Source organism: Tympanuchus pallidicinctus, unplaced genomic scaffold, assembly GCF_026119805.1.
Source record: "Tympanuchus pallidicinctus isolate F22 unplaced genomic scaffold, pur_lepc_1.0 scaffold2, whole genome shotgun sequence".
Lineage (NCBI taxonomy): Eukaryota > Metazoa > Chordata > Aves > Galliformes > Phasianidae > Tympanuchus > Tympanuchus pallidicinctus.
Genome location: NW_026294721.1, coordinates 51,383,902 through 51,408,128, shown reverse-complemented (window position 1 = coordinate 51,408,128; position 24,227 = coordinate 51,383,902). Strand labels below are relative to the sequence as shown.

Here is a 24,227-nt window from a genome sequence, read left to right as displayed (position 1 = left end):
TCTGCCATCCACCCTGCTTCCCTTTCTTCCTGGCAAAGACAATGTTAGCTAATTCTGTGCAATGTTTTCTGTTATTGGAGGAAAGGAAGAAGCAGGGATTGAATTAATCTGCTGTATCCTGTCAGCAAGCCTTTGAAAAGCACTGATTTTAAGTGACTGATGTAAATGTTATGGACACTTAGTGACTTTACAGAATTGCAGTTGAACAAGTAACATAGTAGTTTACATTCTAAGAACAACACTGGAACCTTTGAGTAACTTTTTGGATGTTAATTGAGTGGACTAACAGCACAGGATGGGCAGTTCTTGTTGATTACTCTGGTTTCCGACAGCTCTGGTGATTCAGCTAGAAATTGATTCCTGGAAATTGGTTAGTCTTTATTTTTGTTTCTTAGCACTGATTAAGCAATCGTTAAGGCTATCATTTGACTGGAAATGTAGGCATAGTGGAATTTCTTATATTCTTAAAATGCTTACAGAGTGTGAGTGTGGTGACTATAAAAATAATTTAATGTTCTTCCTTTCATAGGAGCATTTTAAATGTACAACCCAGCATTGTTGTAGTTGTCATTATGTAGTCACATAAACTGTTGACTTTCTTAAATCATGAATATATTTGGGAGACAGAGAAAATTGGAAGAACGTTTTTTCTTGAAATTTCATCTTCGTGAATACATCATTTTCTATTAGAAGAGTCTTGAAACTTCTCTGGTAGTAGAAAATGGTAGTAGACCAAATTTTTGTCTTTTAGGTGAATGCACTACTAATGTGGGTTGAAATCAGCAGCTCAAAATAAGGTTTTTGCTTGGGGAGCACATTGATTGATGCCTGGATTTGATAGGCTAACATGCTAGCTTCAGCTATCGACAAGAGTATCTTCACAGACGTAAGAGAACTTGCTCTTTTGATTGTTGATTTCAGAAGGGATTGCAAACCATGATTGTTTCACCTTCAGCTCTCAAAGCTGAAAGCATTTGTGTCGCCTTTGCTAGCTCTTTTACTTTTGCAGTCATCTGTTCTCTATTGAAACATACAATTTTATGTATTTAAGTCTCAAAAGATTGTTAGTATTGTGATGCGATGGGGTGATCGTGACAGATTTGTGAATCAGGTAAAGTTTGATCTGCAGCTGTTACAGCTGTCTTCACAAGTGTAGAGGTATGAACTCAACTCTGATCTGCTAACATTTGACAGTTCAGGGTGCAATTAGCAATTGATTTTCAGATATGTCCTTCACTTTAGCATAGACTAAGGTGGGGAAATAACAGGTGCCAGCAGTGTGACTATTCATTCTGCATCCTTTGGGAGTTATTTTTCCTTTAATGACTGTGTGCCTTAAGGGTCTGGTGGTGCTGCTAATTCTACCTTTTACTGCACAGTAGACATTTAATAGACAAATGTCAAGTTCTGTGTACTTTGAAGAGTTGAAATTTAACATACTCTGTGCCTAGAAGTTTAGATACTGGTGCCCTCAGGTACAAATGAGTGATTATCCTTGCCTAGAATATAGAGTTTGATTTCAAATTTGCAACTGTCATGGAAATGGGTTTTTGAGCAGCTGAAGGTCGAATTTAATTTAATTTATTTAATTTTAATATCTTTTAATTTATTAAAGGAAAATATCCTGACTGCAGTTAATTCTTTTATTGCCTGTATGTTGTCAGACTCGTTTTCTATACCTGTGATTGTGATAGATTTTGCCAGGATTATTGATCACAAAGTTTGTGACCTTTCAGGGGCGTGTGTATTTGTTCAGAGGATGCAAAGAAGATTTTTATTATCTGACTGAAGTTGATCTTAATTCTACTCTTACAGTTTGTCAGCTTTTTGGAGAAGAAAGCGTGAGGTGTCACTACATTAAATGAAATGTTGGCAACATGTGTATAATCTCAGCTAAATTCTGAATTACACAGAAGTTGGTGGTTGTTGTTGTTCTGTTAACTTTCGTTGTTGTTTGGTTTTGTGCAGAATAGGAAAGTGAGCTCATTCCACTTGCTTTTGCTTGGTTTTGTTTTTTTTTTATTGTCATTGTGCATCTAGTTCTACTGTGCTGTTTATCTACTAATGTGTAGTCTATGATCAGGTTTCAGATGAGGACTGTTTGGCCTTATCTTACCAGGTGGTGACCAAAACTTTCTCATAGTGCTTTTTGGTCAAAGTAGAAGTGTTGTTCTATCTTTTACACCTGAGCCAACTTGAGGCCTGAGTGACAAAAAATTATTTCTCACAAGCTAATCAGTGGCAAGATCAAAATCTGGGAGTTTGAATGCATCTTTCTCTTTCTGTACATTAAAGCAGACGGTGCTACTGGTTTCATTAGGACAGTGCTTTATCAGGTGTGCTTATTGTTTTAGAAGGTCTTTTGTTCATTTGCTCCCCTGGCATATAGGATGAGTGCTGAATATCTTAAAGGAATTCAAGTGCTGTGGCTTAAAATTTGTGCTTTAAGAGGAGGAGATGCATTGAAATCATTCAAAGTGGTAACAATCTGAAAAATGATGTCTAAACATTTTTGTGTGCAATATGCTGTATATACGAAGTTCTTCCTTTTTATCTATGCTTTCATCCACTGCTTTATGGATTTTTTTATTGGACATTACAAGTTGAGACCTTCATAAAAATGTAACATCATTTGTGTTGCTTTTAAAATCATGCTTCCAGCTTAAAACTCTAGAAGAGGAATGAAAGGGCTTTCTGAGTTTCCTCAGATGAGCAATGCAAACTTGTTGAAGATATCCTGTGTGAAATACCTCTGTGTGTGAGTTAGAGATTTCCTGAGGTCTTTGTCATAAAATTAATTTTTTCTGTCTTGTACTCTCAGCTTGTTGCATTCCCTTCCAGTTCATTTCGTTCTGATAATGTGAGTGCATTTCCAAGTACATTGGCAGTGTTTACAGTCTCAATCCCTAGTGCCATTTTTTAATCAAACATGTAATAAAGTGCTAAATAAACCATTCCCACCTGCATCAAACTTTTATGTTCTATATAAGGTATTTTGTAATTTATTTACCCAGGAAGACCCAATTCATCTGCACATCTGTTTTTCAACCAGTCCTGTTTTTTATCCAGTTTTCCAGCTGGTCTTTTGAGGCATGAGGAGGTCAGATGGCTTTCTTGAGGTCAGTGTAGTGGTTGTCTCAGCTGGGATTATACCCAAACTTCATTCTTTGCTGTAACCGCTTGGCTGCACCGCTTCTAACCAATGTGTCTGCATCATTCACAGTAGTGAACTCCAAATGTTATTTTCTTTGGTTTGTAGTTTTGATTGTGTTAAAGTATTGTAATTTTTATGAGTTCGGAAACATTACATCTGTTCACAACCTGATTCTGTTCCACTTTGAACAGACACGCTTTGTTGGGATGAGTCTCCTTCCTGAATTCCAAGTTCTTGTTTGTCTCACAAGGTCTGGAGTAGTGATTGATGGCTTTGCTGGTTCATGTCACACTGGTGTACTTCCTCAGGGCAGACCCTGTCTGACCTTCCTGTATGGAAAAGGAATCTGTCTTTTTGCTCCTGTATACCAGTGTCATAAGTCTCGTAACACTCCTGATTGCTGAGATGTTCTTCCTTCAGTTTTTACTTTTTCAGCAAAAATTTAGCGTTAGAGAAAGACGCACAGATTGGATAAAGGGCTTCTTAAGCATGCATCTCTATGTATGTCCCCATATGTTTGAAGTCTGAAGAAACAGATATGCTTGAACGTGGTATAATCAACATACCTTGCTCCTCTTGGTTTTGTTGTTCCTTCTGGAGGACAGTCAAATAATTCTAGTTCCAGCTATTATAAATTCCCTCTTGCCTTGAATTGCCACTACAATGAAGAAGCATTACTTCTAACACTAACTGACATATTGATGTCCAGTAGGTACAAAAATTACAGGGCTCTCTACTGTTATCTAGATAGGAAGGCTTTTTTGTGATGCCAGTCTTTTGTCAAATTCTAGGTGGACCTCCATTAATTTCACAGTATGAAACACTTTTTCAGAATAGCGCACAAAGCTTTTTGGTAGATTTAAAAACCCAAAAGCTGCCGTCACCAATTAAAAATACCACAAATGCATTCATGACAACCAGAAGGATTTCTCCTGCTCCAGAGTTACGCTGCTGCCTCCATTTTTGCATTGAGCCCCGGATATCTTTGTTCCCTCAATTGATGTTCAGGTGTAACTGCGTGTTCTGGTTAACCACCCTGAAATAGCTACAGTTGCCTGTGTTGAAGTCGCCAAAAAAGAGATTGCTTTCTTCAGCAGAAAGTGTAACTGTAATCAGTAAGCAGGCAAAAAGATCTTGTGTGCTACTTGGTTACTCTTTCATTTTAAATTGTTTTGGTGTAGCAGTAAAGAAGTATGGAGAAGGCATCTTTCCAATTAATGATCTGAATGCACTTTTGCTAAAGATGAATACAGTGAGTTCTTGCGCAGATGGGCATTGATTTGCCATTCAACTGAAGGAAAGGAAACCTGAGTGAATCTAAATTCCATGATATTGAAACGAATGCTGACCTTTTACCTCTTCTTTTCATTCTTCCTTTTTCTCTCTTTGGAATTCTCTTATTCCACAGTTTAATAGGTCAAGTCTCCCAACTTTACCCACCTCTGATTTCCAGCTGTATGATCTACAGTCCTTTTTTTTAAGTATTCAAGGCAGTAAAGTGGTTTTTATTTTATTTTCCCCTCAGCAGTCTGTGGTATGCAGAGGGACTACTGCTGCTGGCTGTCAGATGGATTTTTCCAAAACCTCCTTCCCTACTCTGCAGTTTGGCAATCATTTTATTTGCTTCAAGCTGAAATTTCAAATTACTCATCTGGAATTTAGAGTAATAGGGCACTCTGTAGAGAGCCCTTTGATAACATAGCAAGGAATTCTTACAGAATACTTGGTGGCTGTGGATTTTCACAGCAACTGACAGGTCCTTTCCTGTGAATGTGGATGAAGGACTTGGAATATTAGATACTCTGTTACGAAATCTGTTGAGGCTTGCAGGGATTACTTTATAGTCAGACATTATCGGATACCATACTTGAGGAAACTTATTTGTTGTTTTTTTTGTGTGCTTTTTCTCAGTGGTTGGTTGGTTGGTTGTGTTCTTTGTTTGCTTTTTGTGTTCTGTTTGGCAGCCAGGAAGTATCAGGGAACACTTCATATACACTTGTTCTGTACCCTCCCCTCAATCCTTTCCTAGGCATCTGCCTATCTTTTTAGGAAAAAGGATACTGGACTCAAATAAGTTCGGGTTCTGACCCTTTAAAGTTTGAAAGACCATTGATTTTTGGCCTAAAATGGTAATAATCCATTGCAGTAAGTTTTTACCAGACCATCATATCTTGGAGATTCTGGCTCAGTTTCTTACATGTTTCTTGCAGTTTGGTGGGTTTTTGTTTGTTTTTTCAAGAATTCAGAATCCTTCTGTCTTAAAGTTTCTGATTTCCCTTATGATGTAAATGTTTACATCTTTTTTAGTTCACTCCTGTACTTAGGCTGTTGTCTTATGGCTTGGGCAGCTCTCCATATAATTTGTTCACAGTAGTGCTCATTCACTGCTGAAGGAGTGTGCTCACTCAGCTCTCGGTTATTTTAGGAGCGTGTTGTCTTTATTTAGTCACTGATAGATCTCTCTTCCCCACTCTGATCGTTGATAACTTATCCTTTGAAGAAAGACAAGGGTGTAAGTGTGCCACTTTCTACTAGTACATATTTTCACTTTCATCTTGGCCCAGGTGCTTTTCTCAGTCATAAGGAAGATTGCAGTGGGTGCAAGAAAATTTGCAAAAAAGGATCCTTTTTTTTTTTTTCGTTTGTTTGCTTTCCTCTGTCTGAATCCAGAAAGTGACAAAAGTGTCCTAAGAAATCAGATAATCACATCAGTGAGTCTGCAGCACCACAAGAATTTGAAGCTTTGCTAGAACATCTGTTTCCTGTGACACATGAGGTTGATTGAAGCAAACTTTGAGAAAACAGCTACATCTCTCTAGCAGTAAGAATTTAACAGACTGGAGATCAGGCTGCCTGCTAAATGGAAAAGTTTATTTCTTTTTGTAAAGCCACCTGTGTACTATTAGTGAGTGGAAATTAGTCATTTGTCTGGTATAGCTTTTGGTCTGACAAATTCCTGGAGGTAATAAAACAATCCTCATTTTTGTGGGTTTTTAAGTCTTCTCTTCTGTCTTCCCCCACAAATGCCATGCACATGCCTCTCTTAACCATGCTGGTTTTGTACTATTGGCTAAATTGGCTTGTATCGATTTCTAGAGTATTTTTTTCTCTGTTTACCAAAGGGATATCTGAGGAAGGAATTGAGTTATCATTGTTTCTTCCTTTCCTGTGCTTCTATACCTTCAAGTTCCAAATCTAAACCCAATATTGGATTAATCCTTATAGAATCTTTCAATTCTTCATTTCTAAAGTGGAGGAATACAGGTTACCCCCCTTTCGTGACTACTTATTTTCTTTGAAACAGGAGTAAAAAGGCAATGATTTGATTTTTATATTAGTATGCAGTCCTCTCACATGAAGATAATCCTTTCTTAAAAGTGAGTAGATTGTAACTGAGTAGGTTTGTTGGTGTGCAAGCTAAGAAAAAAAGGAGAATTAAAAATGAAGCCTATTCCTTGGAAAAGTACTCATAGATAAAGATATATCCTTTATTTTTTTTTTTCCCCTTGTCTGTGTAGTGTTTCTTTTGCAGGTAAATTCCTGCTGCTTCTCTCTGTTTTTCCTGTTAGTGGAGAGAAGAAGCTTAAAACATTTTTAGGAAAAGTAGAAGCTGAAGATGATTGATATCCCTTCAGATCTTCAGGTCAGTTTTTGAAGAGAATGTTAGACTTTTTGCTTTTACTGAATCCTTCCTACCTTACCTGCCTTGAACAATGGAATAATTTGCTTCACCACAGTTTAAAGTTGCCATCATGACCTTGATGAGATGAACAAGGTTTTTCGTACCACATAACTTGGATGCAGGCCCTTGTTAGGTCAGTGGTGTAGCAGCTGTTGGTATCAAACCTAATATGCCTGTTTTTTGTGGGTTTTTTTTTTGTTTGCTATTTTACAAATCATATTATTTCTTCTTTCTTCTCTTCCTGCCTCCTGTTAAAGGATGAGATACTGCTTGGTCTATTGAATAATAGGCTTCTGGGTAATGAGTAAAAACTTAAGAATCAGCGCAGACTTCACTCCCCGCATTTGGTGATCTGAATGTCCTCCTTGTTTAGGATTACATTTTTTATTTTTTCGTTTTATTTTTGGTTCTGTTGGTTTTTATTCTTTCCTTAAAAGATGGATGTACCTGATGCCTAAAGGCAACTTCAAGACTGTACCTTCTGCACTTCTAGAAACTTGCTTCAGTGCTCATGGTGGCCTTAGAAACTGTGAAACTAGACTACTAGATGGTAGTCTAGCCTCCTGTGAGGCATGGGAGCTCACTTGAGCTTAGTTGTTCTCAAGAGGAGAGTTTGCAGCAGAGAGATGGATCTTGTGCTCAGAAATTGCGATTTGGTTTTTCAGTTTCAGGCCCTTTGCAATTAAATGCAAATGTCCTAGGTAACGGGCACAAACAACGTGTTCTGCTTAATAAATATAACTAGAACTAGTTAATGGGAAACAGCATTATAAAATGGCTTGTTATACAGAATTCTTTTTCTTCTGGGGAGGTGCACTTGCTTCAACTTGACGTGATATACTGGACTGAGCATTTCTCCCTATGAGGATAACATTAAGAGTGTAAGACTGAGAAACCTACATAACAACAAATGCTTATCATTCATGTGTTGGTTGTCAGTGCATTGCCATAGAGGATGTATCGTAAATAATGAAGAATCCAAAAGCAGTATTTTCATGTCCTTGCATTGCACAGTTTCTGTTTTATGAAATGCGAGGGAATGCAGAGAATGAATAGGTAGCTGAGGCCGCCTAGTGCCAACAGCGGGTACTGCAGCTTTCGGGCGCACAGCTGCATTTTTTTTTGTGTATCTGCAAAGAATTTGCAAAGTTGTGCGAAAGTATGAAAGAGGATTTGATTTGCAATCGTTATTGGTAATATAAGTGGTACAAACAAAATGACAGAAAAACTGAAGGCCTGCAATGTAGATTTTTACCATGGTTATATGTTTGCCTAAAAATTACTGTGATCCACGCTACATAGCTAACAGCTTCTAGTGCTGTTATGTGTGGTGTAAATTGAGGATAGGAGGGAGGGGGAAGAAAAAGTGCCAGTGAGGAAGGCGTGAGGTGATTGTGGGGTTTTGTTTTGTTTTTGTGATCATTAGCAGCATGGCTTTGAACTGCTAAGGCTTTGAGAATCACTTCCAAATGCTACGATCTGAGTAACAATAGTGTGGATATATGTTAGGATAGATTTCTCTTGTGATTAAAATTTAATTGAAAAGTCTGTGTTCACAGCTAGTGAGATGCAGTACAGAGTTCCTTCTAGGAAAGAGTAAAGACCAGAGAATAACTCCATGCAAGCTAACTGAGGGATCTTAATAGTCTATTTTTAACGTAGGTCTTCTCAGTCTTTTTCTGTTGCATTAGCCTGTGAGCATTTCTTGAACTTGAAGCTTTTGTCAAAATGCAGATATTTGCTCTAATGACAAAATTCTGGCTTTTTGATAGCAGTGAATAGCTGATAATGGAACTTACATTCATTTTGATCTTAGGTAAACTGAGTTAGGTTCCCACTCCCTCCACTCTGTAATGTACCCCTTCGTTTTGCTGCTGTGCATGTTTCTTATGTTCTTCTCTTTTGTTTTCAGTTCCTCGAGGATTTTATGTATTGCGTATGAAGTTTTGCAAGGTTTGCAATATATGAACAAACATGGAATGGTCCACCGAGCGCTCTCCCCTCGCAATATTCTTTTGGATCGAAAGGTACAGCTACATGAATGAGTCTGTGTTTTGTTTTTTCTTCCTCCTGACGAGTAGCATGCTGTGTTGTATTTGGAGACTCGACTGTGGCAGCCCTTCTGATTAGGGTGAGTGGGGCAATTGTATATGTGGGGAAAGTGTAGGGGTTGTTACTAGTTTTCCCCTTTTTTGTAGATCTCAAGCGTAGTTCAGATTTGTTTCTGTTCCCACCTTTTTTTTAATCACAAACTATGTTTTTTATCCTTCTTAAAGTAGAGATGGAAGTCTCCTTGATTGTCAGCATTATAGTTACAGGGTCTTACTAATTTTTTAATAGGTATGTATTTTTTTCCAAGCTAGTTTGCAGTTCTGTTAGTTCCCTATGTGTCATGTTGATCTGAAATGTGACTTTCAAATATCAACATATTTCTTTGTCATGTTAAATTATTAAAATTGCAATCTGTCAATTCTATTCTGTCACAGACTGCTGGGTTGGCAGTGTGGAATAAAGGTTCCCCTCATAAAAGATAAGAAAACCAGTAGCTACTGTTTTATTCAGGGCCATCACCCTATCTGAACTGATGGCTAAAATGCTTAGCCTATATGAACAGCCCCTCTCTCCTTCCCCTTCTTACTTGCTTTAAACACAATAGCTAGTTCTTTCCTTGGAAGGCAGAAAGAAAAGAAGAGAAAGGAGGTGAGGAACACTTACTGATATGGTCTTGTATAAATTACTTGTAAACAAGTGAAAATCATAATAATGCACTAACAAGCAAAATACTTACAGTTTGAAGGTAGTCCTAAAATCAGTTGAAGAACAAAATGGGTCATGAGGCCATAGAATTCTAAGCTTTTTCCCTGCCAGATTGCTTGCTGGTGTAGCCTTTACTGTTGCACCATCTGCAGGCTGGCTGAACACAGTTCAAAATACAGCAGAAACATTAAATTCTGTGCCATTTTTAATATTTTGATTTTGGTGTTGCATTTCTGCCTTCACAGAATAAAATCCCAACACCTGCAAAGCATGTTTGGTTGAGATAGGTATGGAGTATTAAAGAGAGCAAGGTAACGAGTTGATGGTCAAGACTGGTGAAGGAGCCAGACTAGCTAAATAGAAGAAGTGAGAGAACAGTGGGGCTGCTTAAGGAGTTCTGAGATTCAAATGGGATTGCAAAGAGATTTGAAACAGGAATTATGTTCATTAGAATATTTAAGCTTTTTAAATTTACTCTGAATATATTGTAACTTTCAAAGTTCTGACTTGCTTATGTGCTCCGAGTCATTACTTCAGGCTCATAGAAAGTAAAAGCATTGGAAATAAGCACCTTACTAACTTGCAGTGGAGATCTGCTTAGGATAGGAAACAAAAACAGAAAGAGCTGACTTCTTATGAGTGTCTGTCTCAACAGCTAATGCAGTTTGCATGAAAGTGATTCTTTAATAAAACTTAAATACATGTTTTTATTATGTCTGATACTGATGCTCTTGATTTTTGTTGTTTTTTGTCTTGAATTATTATTCTCCTTTCCAGGGACACGTTAAGTTGGCTAAATTTGGACTTTACCATATGACTGCTCAAGGTGTTGATGTTGATTTTCCTATAGGGTAAGAATGTAGCTGCTTGGCATAAACATATTAGGGATGTATTCATTTAGGTACACAAAAATAGTAGTGATGCTTCCCTTTGAATCTTGTTTTCAGATTTTATTTTTTAATGTATTCTCATGAATAGTTGAAGGGATAAATGATAATGATATTTTAGATTGATTTAGCAGTAGGCAGAATGTGTAACGCTTAGTTCTTGGGTTGTTTGTTTGTTGGGTTTTTTTTGGCTAAGTCAATAATATTTGATGGGAATGATGATAATGGAAGGGAACAATGGATCTAGGATATTTATTTATTGTACTAGTACATTTATTGTACTATTTACATTTATTTAATGTACTAGTGCTAAAATTCAAAATAGGCTTACTTTGAGATATGTAGATATATATACTACATTGAGAATTGATGGTACTTCCTCTTAAAAGACCTAGTAATTAAAATGTGATCTTTCACATGGTAGATGCTTGTGCACTTAGAAGTGAAAGTGCTTCAATGCTTGTTTTGGCTAAATAGAACAATTTGCATTTTGGTATAAATTCTGATTTCTCATAATGCAAAACGATTTTGATTAGCGTATCTGAATGGTAGCTTTTTGGGCAAACAGATCATTGCTTAATGTTACTGCATTTTTCTAGATACCCATCTTATCTGGCACCTGAGGTAATTGCGCAGGGAATAGTCAAACCACGTGATCATACTCAGTGTGAGAAGCCTCTGCCTTCTGGCCCTAAATCGGATCTCTGGTCTCTTGGCACAATACTATTTGAGCTTTGTGTGGTATGTAAGAGGGTATTTTTCTTCATTGTGACTCTTGGGGAATGGTTACGTTAGCATGATTGCACTTTGCCTGTCGTCGGACTCCAAAAATCACACTACATTAACCTTTCTACCTGATCAGCATTGGTGGTGGTGGTTGAAGTTACTGCATGCATGTTGGCTTGTTATGAGTACAGGTGTTACTGTGCAGGGCAGCTGCCTGTTAAGCCATGATGATGAAATGCAATGAAAAGCCAATCAAGTTTCTTTACTATGAGAGCAGTACATCTACCCTATTACCAGAGTCTAAAGAGCTTCAGTAAGGAATAAAAGGCTTATTTTGAAAATGGTTATTTGGCTTTAGAAGATGGGATAAATTAAGCCCACGTCATCTTTACTACTTCTAAATGTGAAATTACAGTTTTTTCTTTCAAAGACAACATTCTACACAGGAACAAGATCTAGCAAATCCATTAGTACTGATGTCTAGTCTCATTACACAACTAAATCATCTGACAATTGCATAATCAAGAGCACGTTGTATGTAGTGAGTACATCAGGATGTGGGAATTGGACTCGTGCATATTCTGTGCTTCTGTAAATTCTCAGAAAGTTCATAGATCATTTGTTGTTACTCCTTTAAAACGTACGTTTTCTTAAAATCTGATCAGGACATTTTGGAAACATTTTAAAACAAAGTATAGATTATTCTTCTTAAGTACAATGCAATACAGGCTGTGACTCTTAAACGTGGAATGATCATGAATATCACCTTTGATTATGATCATGTTGGAAAAAATAGTTTTTGAATTGAGTTGCAGAATTCATAGTACATTTGTAGGTTTTCTAAGGCAACTTGGGACTTTGACTTTGTCTTGCACGTTTCTTGTTTGGTTTCCCTCTGTTCCAGGTAAGAGACATTATAAATTTTGTGTTTTTCTTTGTGGTGGCGTGAAACAGTGTCTGGTATATTTGATGTTTTGTGTTCTTATAAATAGTTTCTCCAATTCTTCCAAAATTAATTTTGCAAGCTTATTTCACTGTCTTTGTAGAGAGGTGGACGCTGTCTGTGTATGCTATCTAAATATTTTGATGTAGTAGTATTGATATATTTATTTGATTGGGTCATATTATTCATTTAGGGGAGAAAATTGTTCCAGACTCTGGAGATAGCAGAAAGGTTAAAATTTGTAATTGCACTAGGTAAGTAGACAAACCAATTTTTTTATTTTTTAGTTTTTGGGCAGTGCTGTAACTGGAGCTATGCAAACTAATCAGCTTGTGGTGCTCAGACCTAAGGCACTTTACCTCTTGTCTGCTTTCATCTCTGGAGTTGAGAATACATTTGAAGAATAGTGACTTGCCTAGGGAAGGGACAGAGATGGGTGCCAGTTGTAATAACTGGAGAAGAGCCGTGTGTATCTTTGAGTATGGGTAAGATAAGGAAAAGCGTGCTCAGGTAATTTTGTCAGTTAATTGTTGTTCTATGTTGTAGGCATCTCTGAAATGACTTAGGAATTGTGTAGCACTAAAGAAAACTGTCGCTGCAGTAGCAAGCAGGGAAAATCAGGACTCAAGCAGGAAGATAGGAAACTAAAAAAGAGCTGAGAAGCATATTACTAAGATATAGAGTTTAGTTTTTTTACTTCATCTACACTGGAAAAGCATTAAGTCAAAATTTAAAGTCTGTAGTGATGTTAATGAATCTAGAATTGGGACTATTCTGTGGCATTTTAAATTGGATTCGGATGTGGATGTTATGTATAAGCCATGTGGAAGGAATGTTCAATATTTGAAGCTTTATGCGTGAGTTATTGAATTTATTCAGAACAAAGAGCAATACCATTAAAGTTAGTTACTGCCAGTACAAATGTCTTTTTCTTTGAGCAGTGAGTACTTCGGTGTTGAAATTCTCACTGTTTTGCTGTGCAATTTATTAGCAAGGCTTTCTGAAGGGGTTGAATTTCCTTCGAGTTGAAAGCAAGTCATTATGAACCTTCATCACTGAAAAATGTTTATATCCTGACCGGAGTATTATTATCTCAGTAATATGTTGAAAATAAGTTGTAAAATACTGCTTCTAGTTGCAAATAAAAAATACTAGAAATAGCAAATAAAAATAAGTACTTTGAGTTTCTCTGTGCAGGTATTCTTAATTTTTTATTTTTTTTTTTTTTTTAGTAAGTACAAGGACTGAACTTATTTGGCACTCTGAATTAATAAGCCTGCCAAGAAGACTTTTGCTGTTAAATCAGATTCACTACCTAGCTTTCTTAAACTTCTGTTTTATTTCTGCACAAGGGAGAATGTGATTTTCATTTCTGATTTCGAGAGTTCACCTTCAGTTGATGTAGCAGTGTCGATTTAAAAAAAAAAAAAAAAAAAAAAAAAAAAGCCAACAACAACAAAAAACTAAAATGTTCTGTTTTAAGGTGGGGTTTTATCTGATAATCCTGCTTAATTGTTGTACGGGAACTGCTGAATCATGGCCTGAACCTCTGATGGATCACCTGAGGTGAGCCATGAGTCAGTCATGGAGCACAGTGAAGGCAATTCACCTGTGCTGCAGGAAGGGGTGGAGCCTGGCTGCACCCCTCCTAGACCCATTTAAGAGCTGGCTGCCAGTGGGGATGGATCTCTTCTGGAGATCTGCTCTGCTGGTGTTTTGTGAGTGAGCCCAGGATAGGGGTAAGCTTTCTATTTATTCTCTTTTGTTATCATAGTCTGCTTTGCCTAACTGTCTTGTTTATTTTGTGATTATAATATCCTAAGACTCTCTGATTTTTCACGTTCTTTAACTTTTTTTTACTGCTGTGTTTATTTTTCAAAGGCTATGTAGATGATATTGTGACTGTATTAGCTGAAGAACACGGTTGCCTTGATATTATTAAGGTTTGTGAAACTGGTTTACTCTTCTGTGCTATCTTATCCAAAACTCATTATTATTGTTGGATTTCGTGTGATATGAAACATATAATATGTACATATATCTCTCTCTATTTCACGTATGCAAAAAATATACTGTGTAAGAAATTTTTGTTTACACTTGCTCATACCTAAATAAGCTTTTATTTCCAACAAGAAATAAATAATCTGTTTTTATAGTAATTTGTACAAGTATATTAAAATATTGTTATCAGTAAGAAGAGTGAAGTATAAATAGTAAAGTAAAAAAATAATTGCAGTATTGTAATTATATACATACAGACGCATGTATTTTACTAAACCAAACTGGGTTAATCACTTGAATGCAGTTGCAATGGACTGCAATGCATATGTAAGATCCTTTCAAGCACCCAGTGCCAGTAATGCTCATTTTCTCCTAAACTTATCATCAGTCGAAGTTTTAATACTTGCTGATTATTCACAAAGTTGTTAATTTTCTTTAAAATGCTGCAGGTTAATTTTCTTTCTATACAGCTCAGGTCCTCCCCATCCATAAATTTAATCACTGAATTCTGGTGTCTGTTTTGAATGTTTTAAAACACTGTGCAAAAAGGATTGACTGTTACTAGAAGGGAGTTTCCAAGAATTGCCTTATTTCAAGCCGAGTACAGGATGTCTGGATTAAAAAATAAAAATAAGTGTCTGGATACATTGCTAATTCTCCAGGCTTTTTCCCCTCTAGCCAATATAGGGGGCGGAATTGGTTCCCCACACCATTTTGGTCTTGCACAGCTAACCATGTGTGGGCATGAAGTTTTATTGCTTTCTAAGACAAGCCTGTATATTGAAAGCTAAGTATGAGTTAAGTGGCTTGCTGAATTAGGGCAGAAATGAATGGACCTCCTCCATATTTTTTCTTATGTTCCAGGATCTTTCTGAAAATGTCTTAACTCTGCTGAAAAAATGCCTTACATTCCAACCTTCTATGAGGTAAATATTGAATCCGAATGCTTAATGAACTCTAGTAGAGTAAGAAGACCAGTTGCTGAATGTTATTAGAAATACCAATGGCTTCTATTGTCCGTAATAGCTAGCTAGTTGGTTTTAGTACTTCGCAGTATTTGAAAGAAGTGGTTTTGGAAAAAAACATCAAATGCACAAATCTTTGAGATTGTTGCAGAGTACTTTTGTGGGAAAGCTCTTCAGTCACATTCAGTTTTAGATTTCTCAGCTTTAATGCTTCCATTTCTGGATGTTCATGAGACCTGCGACTTCCTTCAAATCTCTTCTTCCAAAGTACTTTTTTGTTATGGCAATCCACCGCGGTTTTCATCTGAAATCTGTAGTAGGCTTCCGTTCTTCAATCGAAGCTTTGCACTTTTTTCCATATTTGCTTAGAGAAATAAAGAAAATAATATTCATTTTACATGAAATATCAAGTTAGGGCGTAAACAGACTGCAGCACGTTACAAGTTACAAGTGGAACAAAATTACCAGGTTTCTTTGCTTAAAAAAACAAATTCTGAAGTTTGACATAACTTACTAGTATTTACAACTGTTTGTTACTGACAGCAAGCTCTTCTTGTAAGTGCTTTACTCTTAATGTTGTATTATCTTCTCTAAAGGCCAACTCCAGAGGAATTGATGCGTGACTGTTTGTTCAGTGAAGTATCTTTGGCATACCCTCCATTTCACAAATCTGCTGGACTGTTCTCGTCCTCTCCAAGGTGTGCTGACTTAACGCTGCCTGAAGACATAAGTCAGTTATGCAAAGGTAAAAGCAGATAGTGGGATAAATGTCATTGGATGGGGAAGGAATATACAACATCCTTGCTTTTTTTTGAATGCATTATAAGCTATTATATAGTTTAATATTCCATTCTAGTAGTAGATTGTTTAATGGGCGAAGATAGAGGCAAACATGTTTAGAAGGGGTGTGTTCAGATCAAGGATGCTATCTGGATTTTTATGCTTTTGTCTCAAGGAATGAAAAGTTATTGTTAGTATTTGAGTTTATGTTGAGATACCTGTATCATCATCTGCCTTTGTAATTTGGATGTGTACAAGGTACTGATTTTTCCCCCCCTCCGTGATGTATTGTCAATTAGAAGCTGAATTCTGTTAAGTAATAGGAAGAGATTATTTTTGAAAGTACTGGCAAACTAAATTCTTATGGAAGAGAGGTTGTATTCTAGTATAGAACGTATTTAGAATTTTTTGAGTTTAAAACTGGAGTATGCTGAAAGTTTTAACTCCTCATTTTGAACTCTGAGATAGATACATATTTAGCAAATCTTGTTGTAAAGTTTTCGGGGACTGAAACTTTGTATCTTAGAAAGTACTTGGTCCATGAAGGAAAGACATTGTAACTACTCTGTGCGAGTCATCGGTTTCCTTGCGCTCTTAGCACTGTTGTGAACAAAATAATGTGGGCTTTCTGTTTGAGGGGGAGAAAAACTCAAACATGCGGAAAGCAGAAGTCCATCCTTCAACTTATTTATCTGATTATTTCTATTTTTGGGCATAAAGGAAACTGCAAACTGTTCCTTTTTTTTTTTTTTTTTTTTTTCTGATGCATTCTGTAAAACTCCCTGCAAAGAGAGGATCACCTTTCCCTCTAACTTTGCATTATGGTCTAGAACCTCTCCAGTGTAGTAACTTCTCTTCAGCAAGATTTGTTCAGAGCGATAAGAAGAAATACAAGCTGCCTAAAAAGCTGTAATTTATATTTTGGTTTTTTTTTTCCTTGTAGATGAAGATAATGATTACTTAGCAGAAAGATCAATTGAAGAGGTTTATTATCTCTGGTGTCTGGCTGGAGGAGACTTAGAGAAAGAACTTGTCAACAAGGAAATCATTCGATCAAAGCCACCTATCTGCACACTTCCCAAGTAAGAAAAGAGAAGCATTTAAGGGAAGGAGGATGTATGGAGAAGTGAATGTGAAAGAATGTTTTGATTTAGTTTTTGGTTTCGACACCTGTGTACATTTTTAAAAACATTTAAAACAACATTCTTAAACAGCAGGAAATCACTTTACATCTCTTCTTAATCAATTTAAGGCATTGTTTGAACACTTCGTGTTTGTTACTTATGTGCTTTTCACATTGCTTTCTGAAATCAAAAAAAAAAAAAGGTTAAGTTCTGAACAATGAACAGGAAGATCCAAAATTTAGCATCTTTGCCATCATCGTTGAACTTTGATTTAAAATAAAAAAGTCGCACTATGTACTCATAGTAATTCATTCTGTAGCAAATTCTCACCCTTGGAGTTCCATTTCACAGAGCATCAGTGCTGAATGGTCATTCATTTCTTCAGCAGATCAGCTGGTTTATGTTTGTGTTTTTCTTTTAAATGCACAGTTTTAAAAATTGTAGTGCTGTTACAAAATTACTACTTTTATCTTCCTGCTGCACATGTTGCAATTTGATGCAATACTTTTAAATATTTTGATACCTTAATCCTCCAGTCTGATTTTTAACAAACAGAGTTATGTGTTCATAAAGATAAATTTGCTGGGTCTGGGATTTAAAATCACATAAAAATAGCCAGAGTGCAGTATCTGGGGGTAGAAAAAATTAAGAGCTTGATCTTCAGTGATCACATGATAGCAAATGTAGTTTGACATTTTGAGGTACTGCCTGTTCTGTCCACTTAGGTGAAAGCTTGGGTTTCTGAGTTCTGTGGGGATAACAGTTTTAATTATGTAAGTATTAAGAAGATGAAATGTCCATTTAAAAATGTAATCTTACTCTATCTTTTAAGTCATCCTCAGCATGTTAGCATAACTTGAAGAGATGAATTTGCTATCTGCTTTAAAATAACACCAAACAGGCAACCTGTATATACTCTTTCTTGGTTGCATTTGTTAGTTCCCTTAAGATCTGGGATTTTTTTTTTTTTAATTTCTGGGAAGTGGCTTTTAAATGACAGTGCTATTTTATTTTTTTGGGTCTCACATTAATTGGCAGTCATAGTCTCTGCCAGTTCAAGAAATAAAAGGAGTATTAATCCCGTATCTCATTAGTCTTCCTTTGTGTGCAAGCTAGAGTTGTGGAAAACCTGAAATGTGCAGTTTTAGACAGAAGCTGTTTAAATAATTTAAGGTGATTGTGTATTCCATTGAGAGCAGGTTTCATGCCTTGCAGAATCAATGTGTTATACTTCTAAGAGCTAGTGTTCTGTTTTAAAGAAGAAACTGATTGATGTTAGATATTTATTTATTTTTCCTAACTCAAATCTTATAAAATGACCTGAATTTTATTGTTTTTCCTTTCGTTTTGAAGCTTTGTGTTGGAAGACGGTGAAAGCTTTGGGCAAGGACGAGATAGAAGTTCCCTTCTAGATGACACAACTGTGACTTTGTCTCTGTGCCAGCTCCGAAATGTAAGTGAAACTCTGTGTGCAGGTGCATATGTCCTTGCTGTGGAAACATTTGTTTAAAGGGAATATGGAACAGCAGCTCCTACTTCTGCTCCTACAAAGGGACAGTGTTACTGATTCTCAGAAAACTCCCTGGTGTTTGAGCTCAATTCTGATTTACGCTATCAAATTGCATTTCCCATAAAAGCTTACTAAATTTGATTAATGTTCCCATCCTCCATCCCCATATTTTTACTACCTGCTTTTTTCTGGTGAAGCTGCAATACTTTGGCAGTACCTGCATGATTGCTGAACTGCCTGGCACAGTGAGTTCTTTTATTCCTGTAGGTGGCTCGCGGTATTCAGAAGAAAGAACAGCTCAATTCAGTTGCAGCTCCTTAATATCTGTATCCTTGGAGCTGAATGCCAAACTTTCAGTAGTTTACTGCTAAGCTTTGGAATATATAGCTATATATTTGTGTTTTACATTATGCAATGCCTATTTTAAAGGTAGCATACACCACAGCTTCTAATTCTGTTCCTATAGAAGGGAAGCTTTTACAGCTTTCTTTTAGACTTTTTAATCTGTAGTTTTTTATACTGGTGCCTTCGTGTATAAATGCAGCAGCAAATAAATGTGTACTGAGTTTTTATTTTGGGGAGGATACAAGTGAGAATCTTGCGATGTTAGATGAAATAAATTTTTGAAGTTAAGCACTTCTTCAAACAGCTTTCATGGAGCAGAGCATGATGCTTGAAATCAAAAGAGGATCAGGTCTGAATGAACAGAGAATGAACTGTTCTGTCACTCCCAGGAGGAGCAGCCTGTGTGCTGTATGCCTTTAAGTTAGAAACAGAACTGCAAAGCAGAATACTGCAGAGAGGATAATATTAAACATTAATCACAATGCAGCAAAGATATCTGAAAATTTCAGACGAGAGTCCAGGTATTCTTGTCTGTCACCTTCTCAGAGAGCGTCTGTAATTCTGCGCAGCTTTCAGATGCTGATACAAGAAGAAACTCAAATTTGAATAACTCTTGAGCTGATTAAAAAAAGTGAAAACCAAGTTCTGTAGTTGCTTTGCAGCTACTTAGATAGGAAGTCCATATGGAAAAACGAGGAAAAGAAGGAAGCAATGGTAATACTGTTGATCAATTAATTCATGGCCCATAAAAGCTTTTTCTGTGTGTGCAGAAAACAGGCTTTGTGCAGGAGACAAGAGAGTTCTCTTAAGATAGAACACATTTCATGATGTCTGAAGAAAATAAGATAGTCTGTACTAGGAACTTTTCCTAGTCTTAAAGGTTGTATGTTTCCTTATTGATTGAGAACTGAGCTAATGCTTAGGTATCAGGGTGAACCATTGAACTTAGAAGTGAATTGCAAATTAATTGTTCTCATATTCCACTAAATTTTTCACATGGTTTTTGAACAGCATTCTGATAATGAATTGTCTTTATTGTCCATTTCAGAGACTGAAGGATGTTGGTGGGGAAGCATTTTATCCGTTACTTGAAGATGAGTAAGTGTGTATAAATTTGTTCCCATCTAAGTGACCAAATGTAGTTTTGAGTAGCACAGTGCACAGCAAGACAGCTGTCTTCCAAGAGCAAACCTTACATGTCCTTGTTTGGCCCTTAAAATCAGTGAGAGCTGATAGGTGCTCTGTACTGGTGAACTTAGGGCCCTGAATCCAAACATACATTTCTAACCTCTTTCGACATGCTGTGAGTCAGCTGTTTGTGCTGAATATTTAAAATGATCCATTTATACTTCTAACTCAAAAATGCATTGCTGAATATTTATTTTGCACTTTGAATTGTATATTTTGCTCTTTTACTACTACAATCCTAATTCTTTTCCCAGCCAGTCAACTTTACCTCATTCAAATAGTAGCAGTGAGCTGTCTGCAGCTGCCAATCTACCTCTGATCATCCGGGAGAGGGACACAGAGTATCAGCTAAACAGAATTGTTCTGTTTGACAGACTGTTGAAGGTATGAAATCTCTCTGTTGGTTAATTGGATTTGGTTTGCTAATTAGAGGGTATTTGAAGGACAGAGTAGTTGAAAAAGAAGCAGAGATGAAAGCAACAGCAGTGGAGAGGGGAGAGAAAACTCTTACAAAAGTCTAAGAGATTAAAAATATGAGAGCTGCTGCTAAGAACTGTCTACTCAAGAAACTAATTCTGTATCCTTTACTCATTACTAATCTATTATAGGTTTAAATATACCAGCATCATCTTTGCACTTCCAAGCAGTAAGATTCTTGAAAACAGTATGGCTATTTACTGTAATGATACCATGATAGAAATGTGGGTTTTACTTTAAGGGAGATAAAATACCAAACCCTAATTTACACGTATGGAAAAAGATGAATTCTTGGTGAGGAATGAAAGAGGGCTGATGTGTTAATAGGTGCAGTACTTAAGGAAGCATAAGCTATAAATGTCAAACTAAAGAAAGTTGGATAATTATTATGATAAGAAACATATAGTGAAAAAACCCACACCATTTTTAATGATTTGGATTGCTACATTTATATGTTCAATATATACCAAAGTATATGAATGCATTCGTGTGGAGCAGTGGGTATTTCAGTATCTAACAGTCGTCTCCCATCTAGGTTTTCCAGTTAGGAATGAATGAAACTTGCTTGAAACAAAACTTGCAATCACTGTCTAACTGATAGTTTTTTTTCCTCTGGAGAAACCACCTTTCCAGAGTTGGGATTAGAGTTGTTTCAGTTAAAAGGTAATGTTTTTGCTATTAATCTCTTCTTTTTGAAGGCCTACCCTTATAAGAAAAACCAAATCTGGAAAGAAGCCAGAGTTGACATCCCTCCTCTTCTGAGAGGCATGACCTGGGCTGCTCTGTTGGGTGTTGAGGTAAGGGTGATTGGAGGCCATTTGCAGAAATTCCATTATTGACTGAGGAAGGAATTGGATAGGAATAGAATGGGCAGGGAAGCTGGAAAGAAAGTGAAGTTTGGCATTAGAATTAGTGCAGATTGAAACAAAGGGTTGCATGAAATCGTATGAACTAAAACAGTATTCAGACTCATTCCTGATTCTGATATTTGGTGTCAGAGAACATTGGCTTTGATTGACTTTATATTTAATTTGATTAGGGAATAAAAAAATAGTGCACATCCACTAAAATTTTGCTATGGTGTGTAAATGCAACTGCTGCTTAACTTTTTTTTGATTTTTAAAGTTATTTTTGATAAATGCAGTTACAGTCTTCTGCCTCAACAAGCAAAAGCTGGGTAACAGTGTAAAATGTAGCAAATGTATTTTATTTCACTATTATCCAGTACATGTCTTCCAAAGATTGGAGAAAAAATAAATGACATGAAATCCTTCTGGACAAAGGGCTAGAAAGGACTGTCCTAGAAATTGTCCTTGAAATGGGGACCCCTCTTACTTGATATGAATTACGTGATGACAACCCAACTTTTGCATCTGTTGTAATCCTCAGTCATGCAGCAAAGAGGTTTTTACAGGTTACATGTTCTGAGTTTTAGGATGTAGCTTAGGATGTGAACTTCTGAGTATCTTCATATGACAAAAAAACCCGTAAGGAAAAGAGTAACTGGTGGTTGAGTGTGTCTTGGGAAGTGAGTGAGTTCACTTACTTCATCAACTTAGTATCTGTACATTGAGGGCAGTCCCATAACATTAAGATGCACTTGTTAGAGTACTTCCCTTGGTATTTAGACAAGAACTGGCTGTTTAAGAGTAGTGTATGTTGGTAGTATCAGTATTTAATTAATAGGCAGCCTTTTCACAGATGATGCTGAAACTTGACAGCAGCAGAGATATACTTTGAATTTAAATTGGTAGTTTCAGTTAACTTAAAAATGGAAAACTGGATGAAATATATTCCTTGCTTTATAAGCCAGAGAAAGTGACTGAAGATAGTGGGAATACCATTGAAAGTTCTGTGTATCCTGAGTTACACTCGAATGAAGAAGATTTTGTGAAAATTCAGCATTGAGAAATTCTCTGTTTGGAAAATGCACTAAAATATGTATTCAGAAAAAAAGTTAATAGCTGGAACATTTGATAAAAACAGCTTTTGTATATAGGTATGTACATTACAATATGCTGTTACATTAGTAAGGGCTTTCTGTTTTGAAATATTCTTCCACATTTAGGGTGCCATTCAAGCAAAATATGATGCCATTGATAAAGACACACCGATTCCTACAGACAGACAAGTAAGACCTCCAGTTTTTACTGAATACTGTTGCCTGAAGTAAATCAAAGATCTTTTCAACCTGTGGGTGTCATTTTGTCTATTACAGCAGATGTGGTTGATAATAGTAGAAGGTTTCCCCTGCCCTCTAAGCTTTCTCATGCTGTTGCAAGAATCTTGCAAAACAGTTTGGGACCATTAGTTTAACTCAAATTAGGTTATAACCTCTGATGAGCAAAAATCTTATTTCAGAATCATGTTTCTGTTGCAACAGCAAGCAGTATAATAAGCAGTATTACTGGTGTGTTGTTACATGTTCTGTCTTTATCAATTCTTTTTTTGGGCCCCTTGGACCTGATGCCAGATAGCATCAAGTACGCTGACATTCTGAACAGTAAGATGAACTGTACAGAAATGGGTTCTTGAGCCATTAAATTCTCCAAGAAGTACTACCAAATGTAAATAATCTTCACAAGGAACAGCTGTTCCATCAGATGGCTGAATTAAATAGATTCCATCAAGTTTTCTGAGGTCTCTGATTATATTATCCTGTAGAAAAAAAGGGGTGCCAGCACCTGAAACTAGCACAGAAGTTGAGTCTGCTTTTATTTATTTAAAAGCCTTCTTTTAAAAGCAGCTGTTAGAGCCCTGTCCCCATTCAGTTACTGATCTGAGAGCAGTGGGTGAAACAGACTGATTTTGATGATGATGATCTGACTTCAGTTGTCTGGCTAACTTCCACCACTGCCATCTGTATTATTACACAACTGCTGTAGTACTATTTCATTTACCCTGGTTTCTCTCTACATTGTGTATTTGACTGTGATACAGATTGAAGTTGATATTCCTCGTTGCCATCAGTATGACGAATTGCTGTCATCACCTGAGGGTCATGCAAAGTTTAGACGTGTATTGAAGGCCTGGGTTGTTTCCCATCCTGATTTGGTGTACTGGCAAGGTGGGTTTGAGTAATTAGCAAGACATTAATGGGAAAGCTATGTCTAAAAGAACAACCGAACAAAAATCTTACTTGGAGGACTTCCTTTTCCTCTCTTTTGAAGAATGAATAGGTGAATTACTGAAAATTTAGTTCCTAGTGATTTAATTTGTAATGCCAAATTGACTGCCTCTTCTATATGCTCTTCAGAAATTTTGATCATTTCAAAAAAAAAAAAGAAAAAGAGGAGTCTGTTTCTTTCTGCTGATCAGTTCAAAGATAGTGCTGCAGAAGTTATTGGGCAATTTCATAGGACTGTGAATTGGATTTCTTGAAAACCGTTTGCATGTGTTGATTGCATACTTGTTCTCTGCATTGTGTGCAGCCTGGCATTGCAGGTGTTACAAAAGTATGCAAAATGTCACGGTTAAGTTATTGTGTTGAATAAGACAAATTCATTAAATGAGATCTTTATGACATTTCTTCATGGCTCTTCCCTCTTTAGGCCTCGATTCTCTTTGTGCACCATTCCTATACTTGAACTTTAACAATGAAGGTGAGCACTTTTTTCTGCTGGGAGTGAGGGGAAGCACAACCTGTTCATCTTAGTTGTCTGCGGATATTTGTGCACCACATATTTAT

At 36.6% G+C, this 24,227-nt stretch overlaps 1 protein-coding gene across 5 annotated transcripts in view; it reads left to right on the top strand.

Annotated features, from left to right (window-relative positions):
* TBCK (TBC1 domain containing kinase) overlaps positions 1-24,227 on the top strand; it is a 95,175-nt gene that overhangs the window by 16,456 nt on the left and 54,492 nt on the right. For 4 of the 5 annotated variants that reach the window (XM_052681504.1, XM_052681502.1, XM_052681505.1 and 1 more), the window contains exons 4-18: positions 8,749-8,863; positions 10,371-10,444; positions 11,080-11,221; positions 12,343-12,403; positions 14,031-14,092; positions 15,015-15,076; positions 15,712-15,860; positions 16,839-16,977; positions 18,373-18,472; positions 19,923-19,972; positions 20,317-20,446; positions 21,238-21,336; positions 22,608-22,670; positions 23,480-23,606; positions 24,091-24,141. In XM_052681504.1, coding sequence (XP_052537464.1) covers positions 8,749-8,863; positions 10,371-10,444; positions 11,080-11,221; positions 12,343-12,403; positions 14,031-14,092; positions 15,015-15,076; positions 15,712-15,860; positions 16,839-16,977; positions 18,373-18,472; positions 19,923-19,972; positions 20,317-20,446; positions 21,238-21,336; positions 22,608-22,670; positions 23,480-23,606; positions 24,091-24,141 — 1,424 coding nt within the window. The other variant, XM_052681506.1, reaches the window with a different exon arrangement.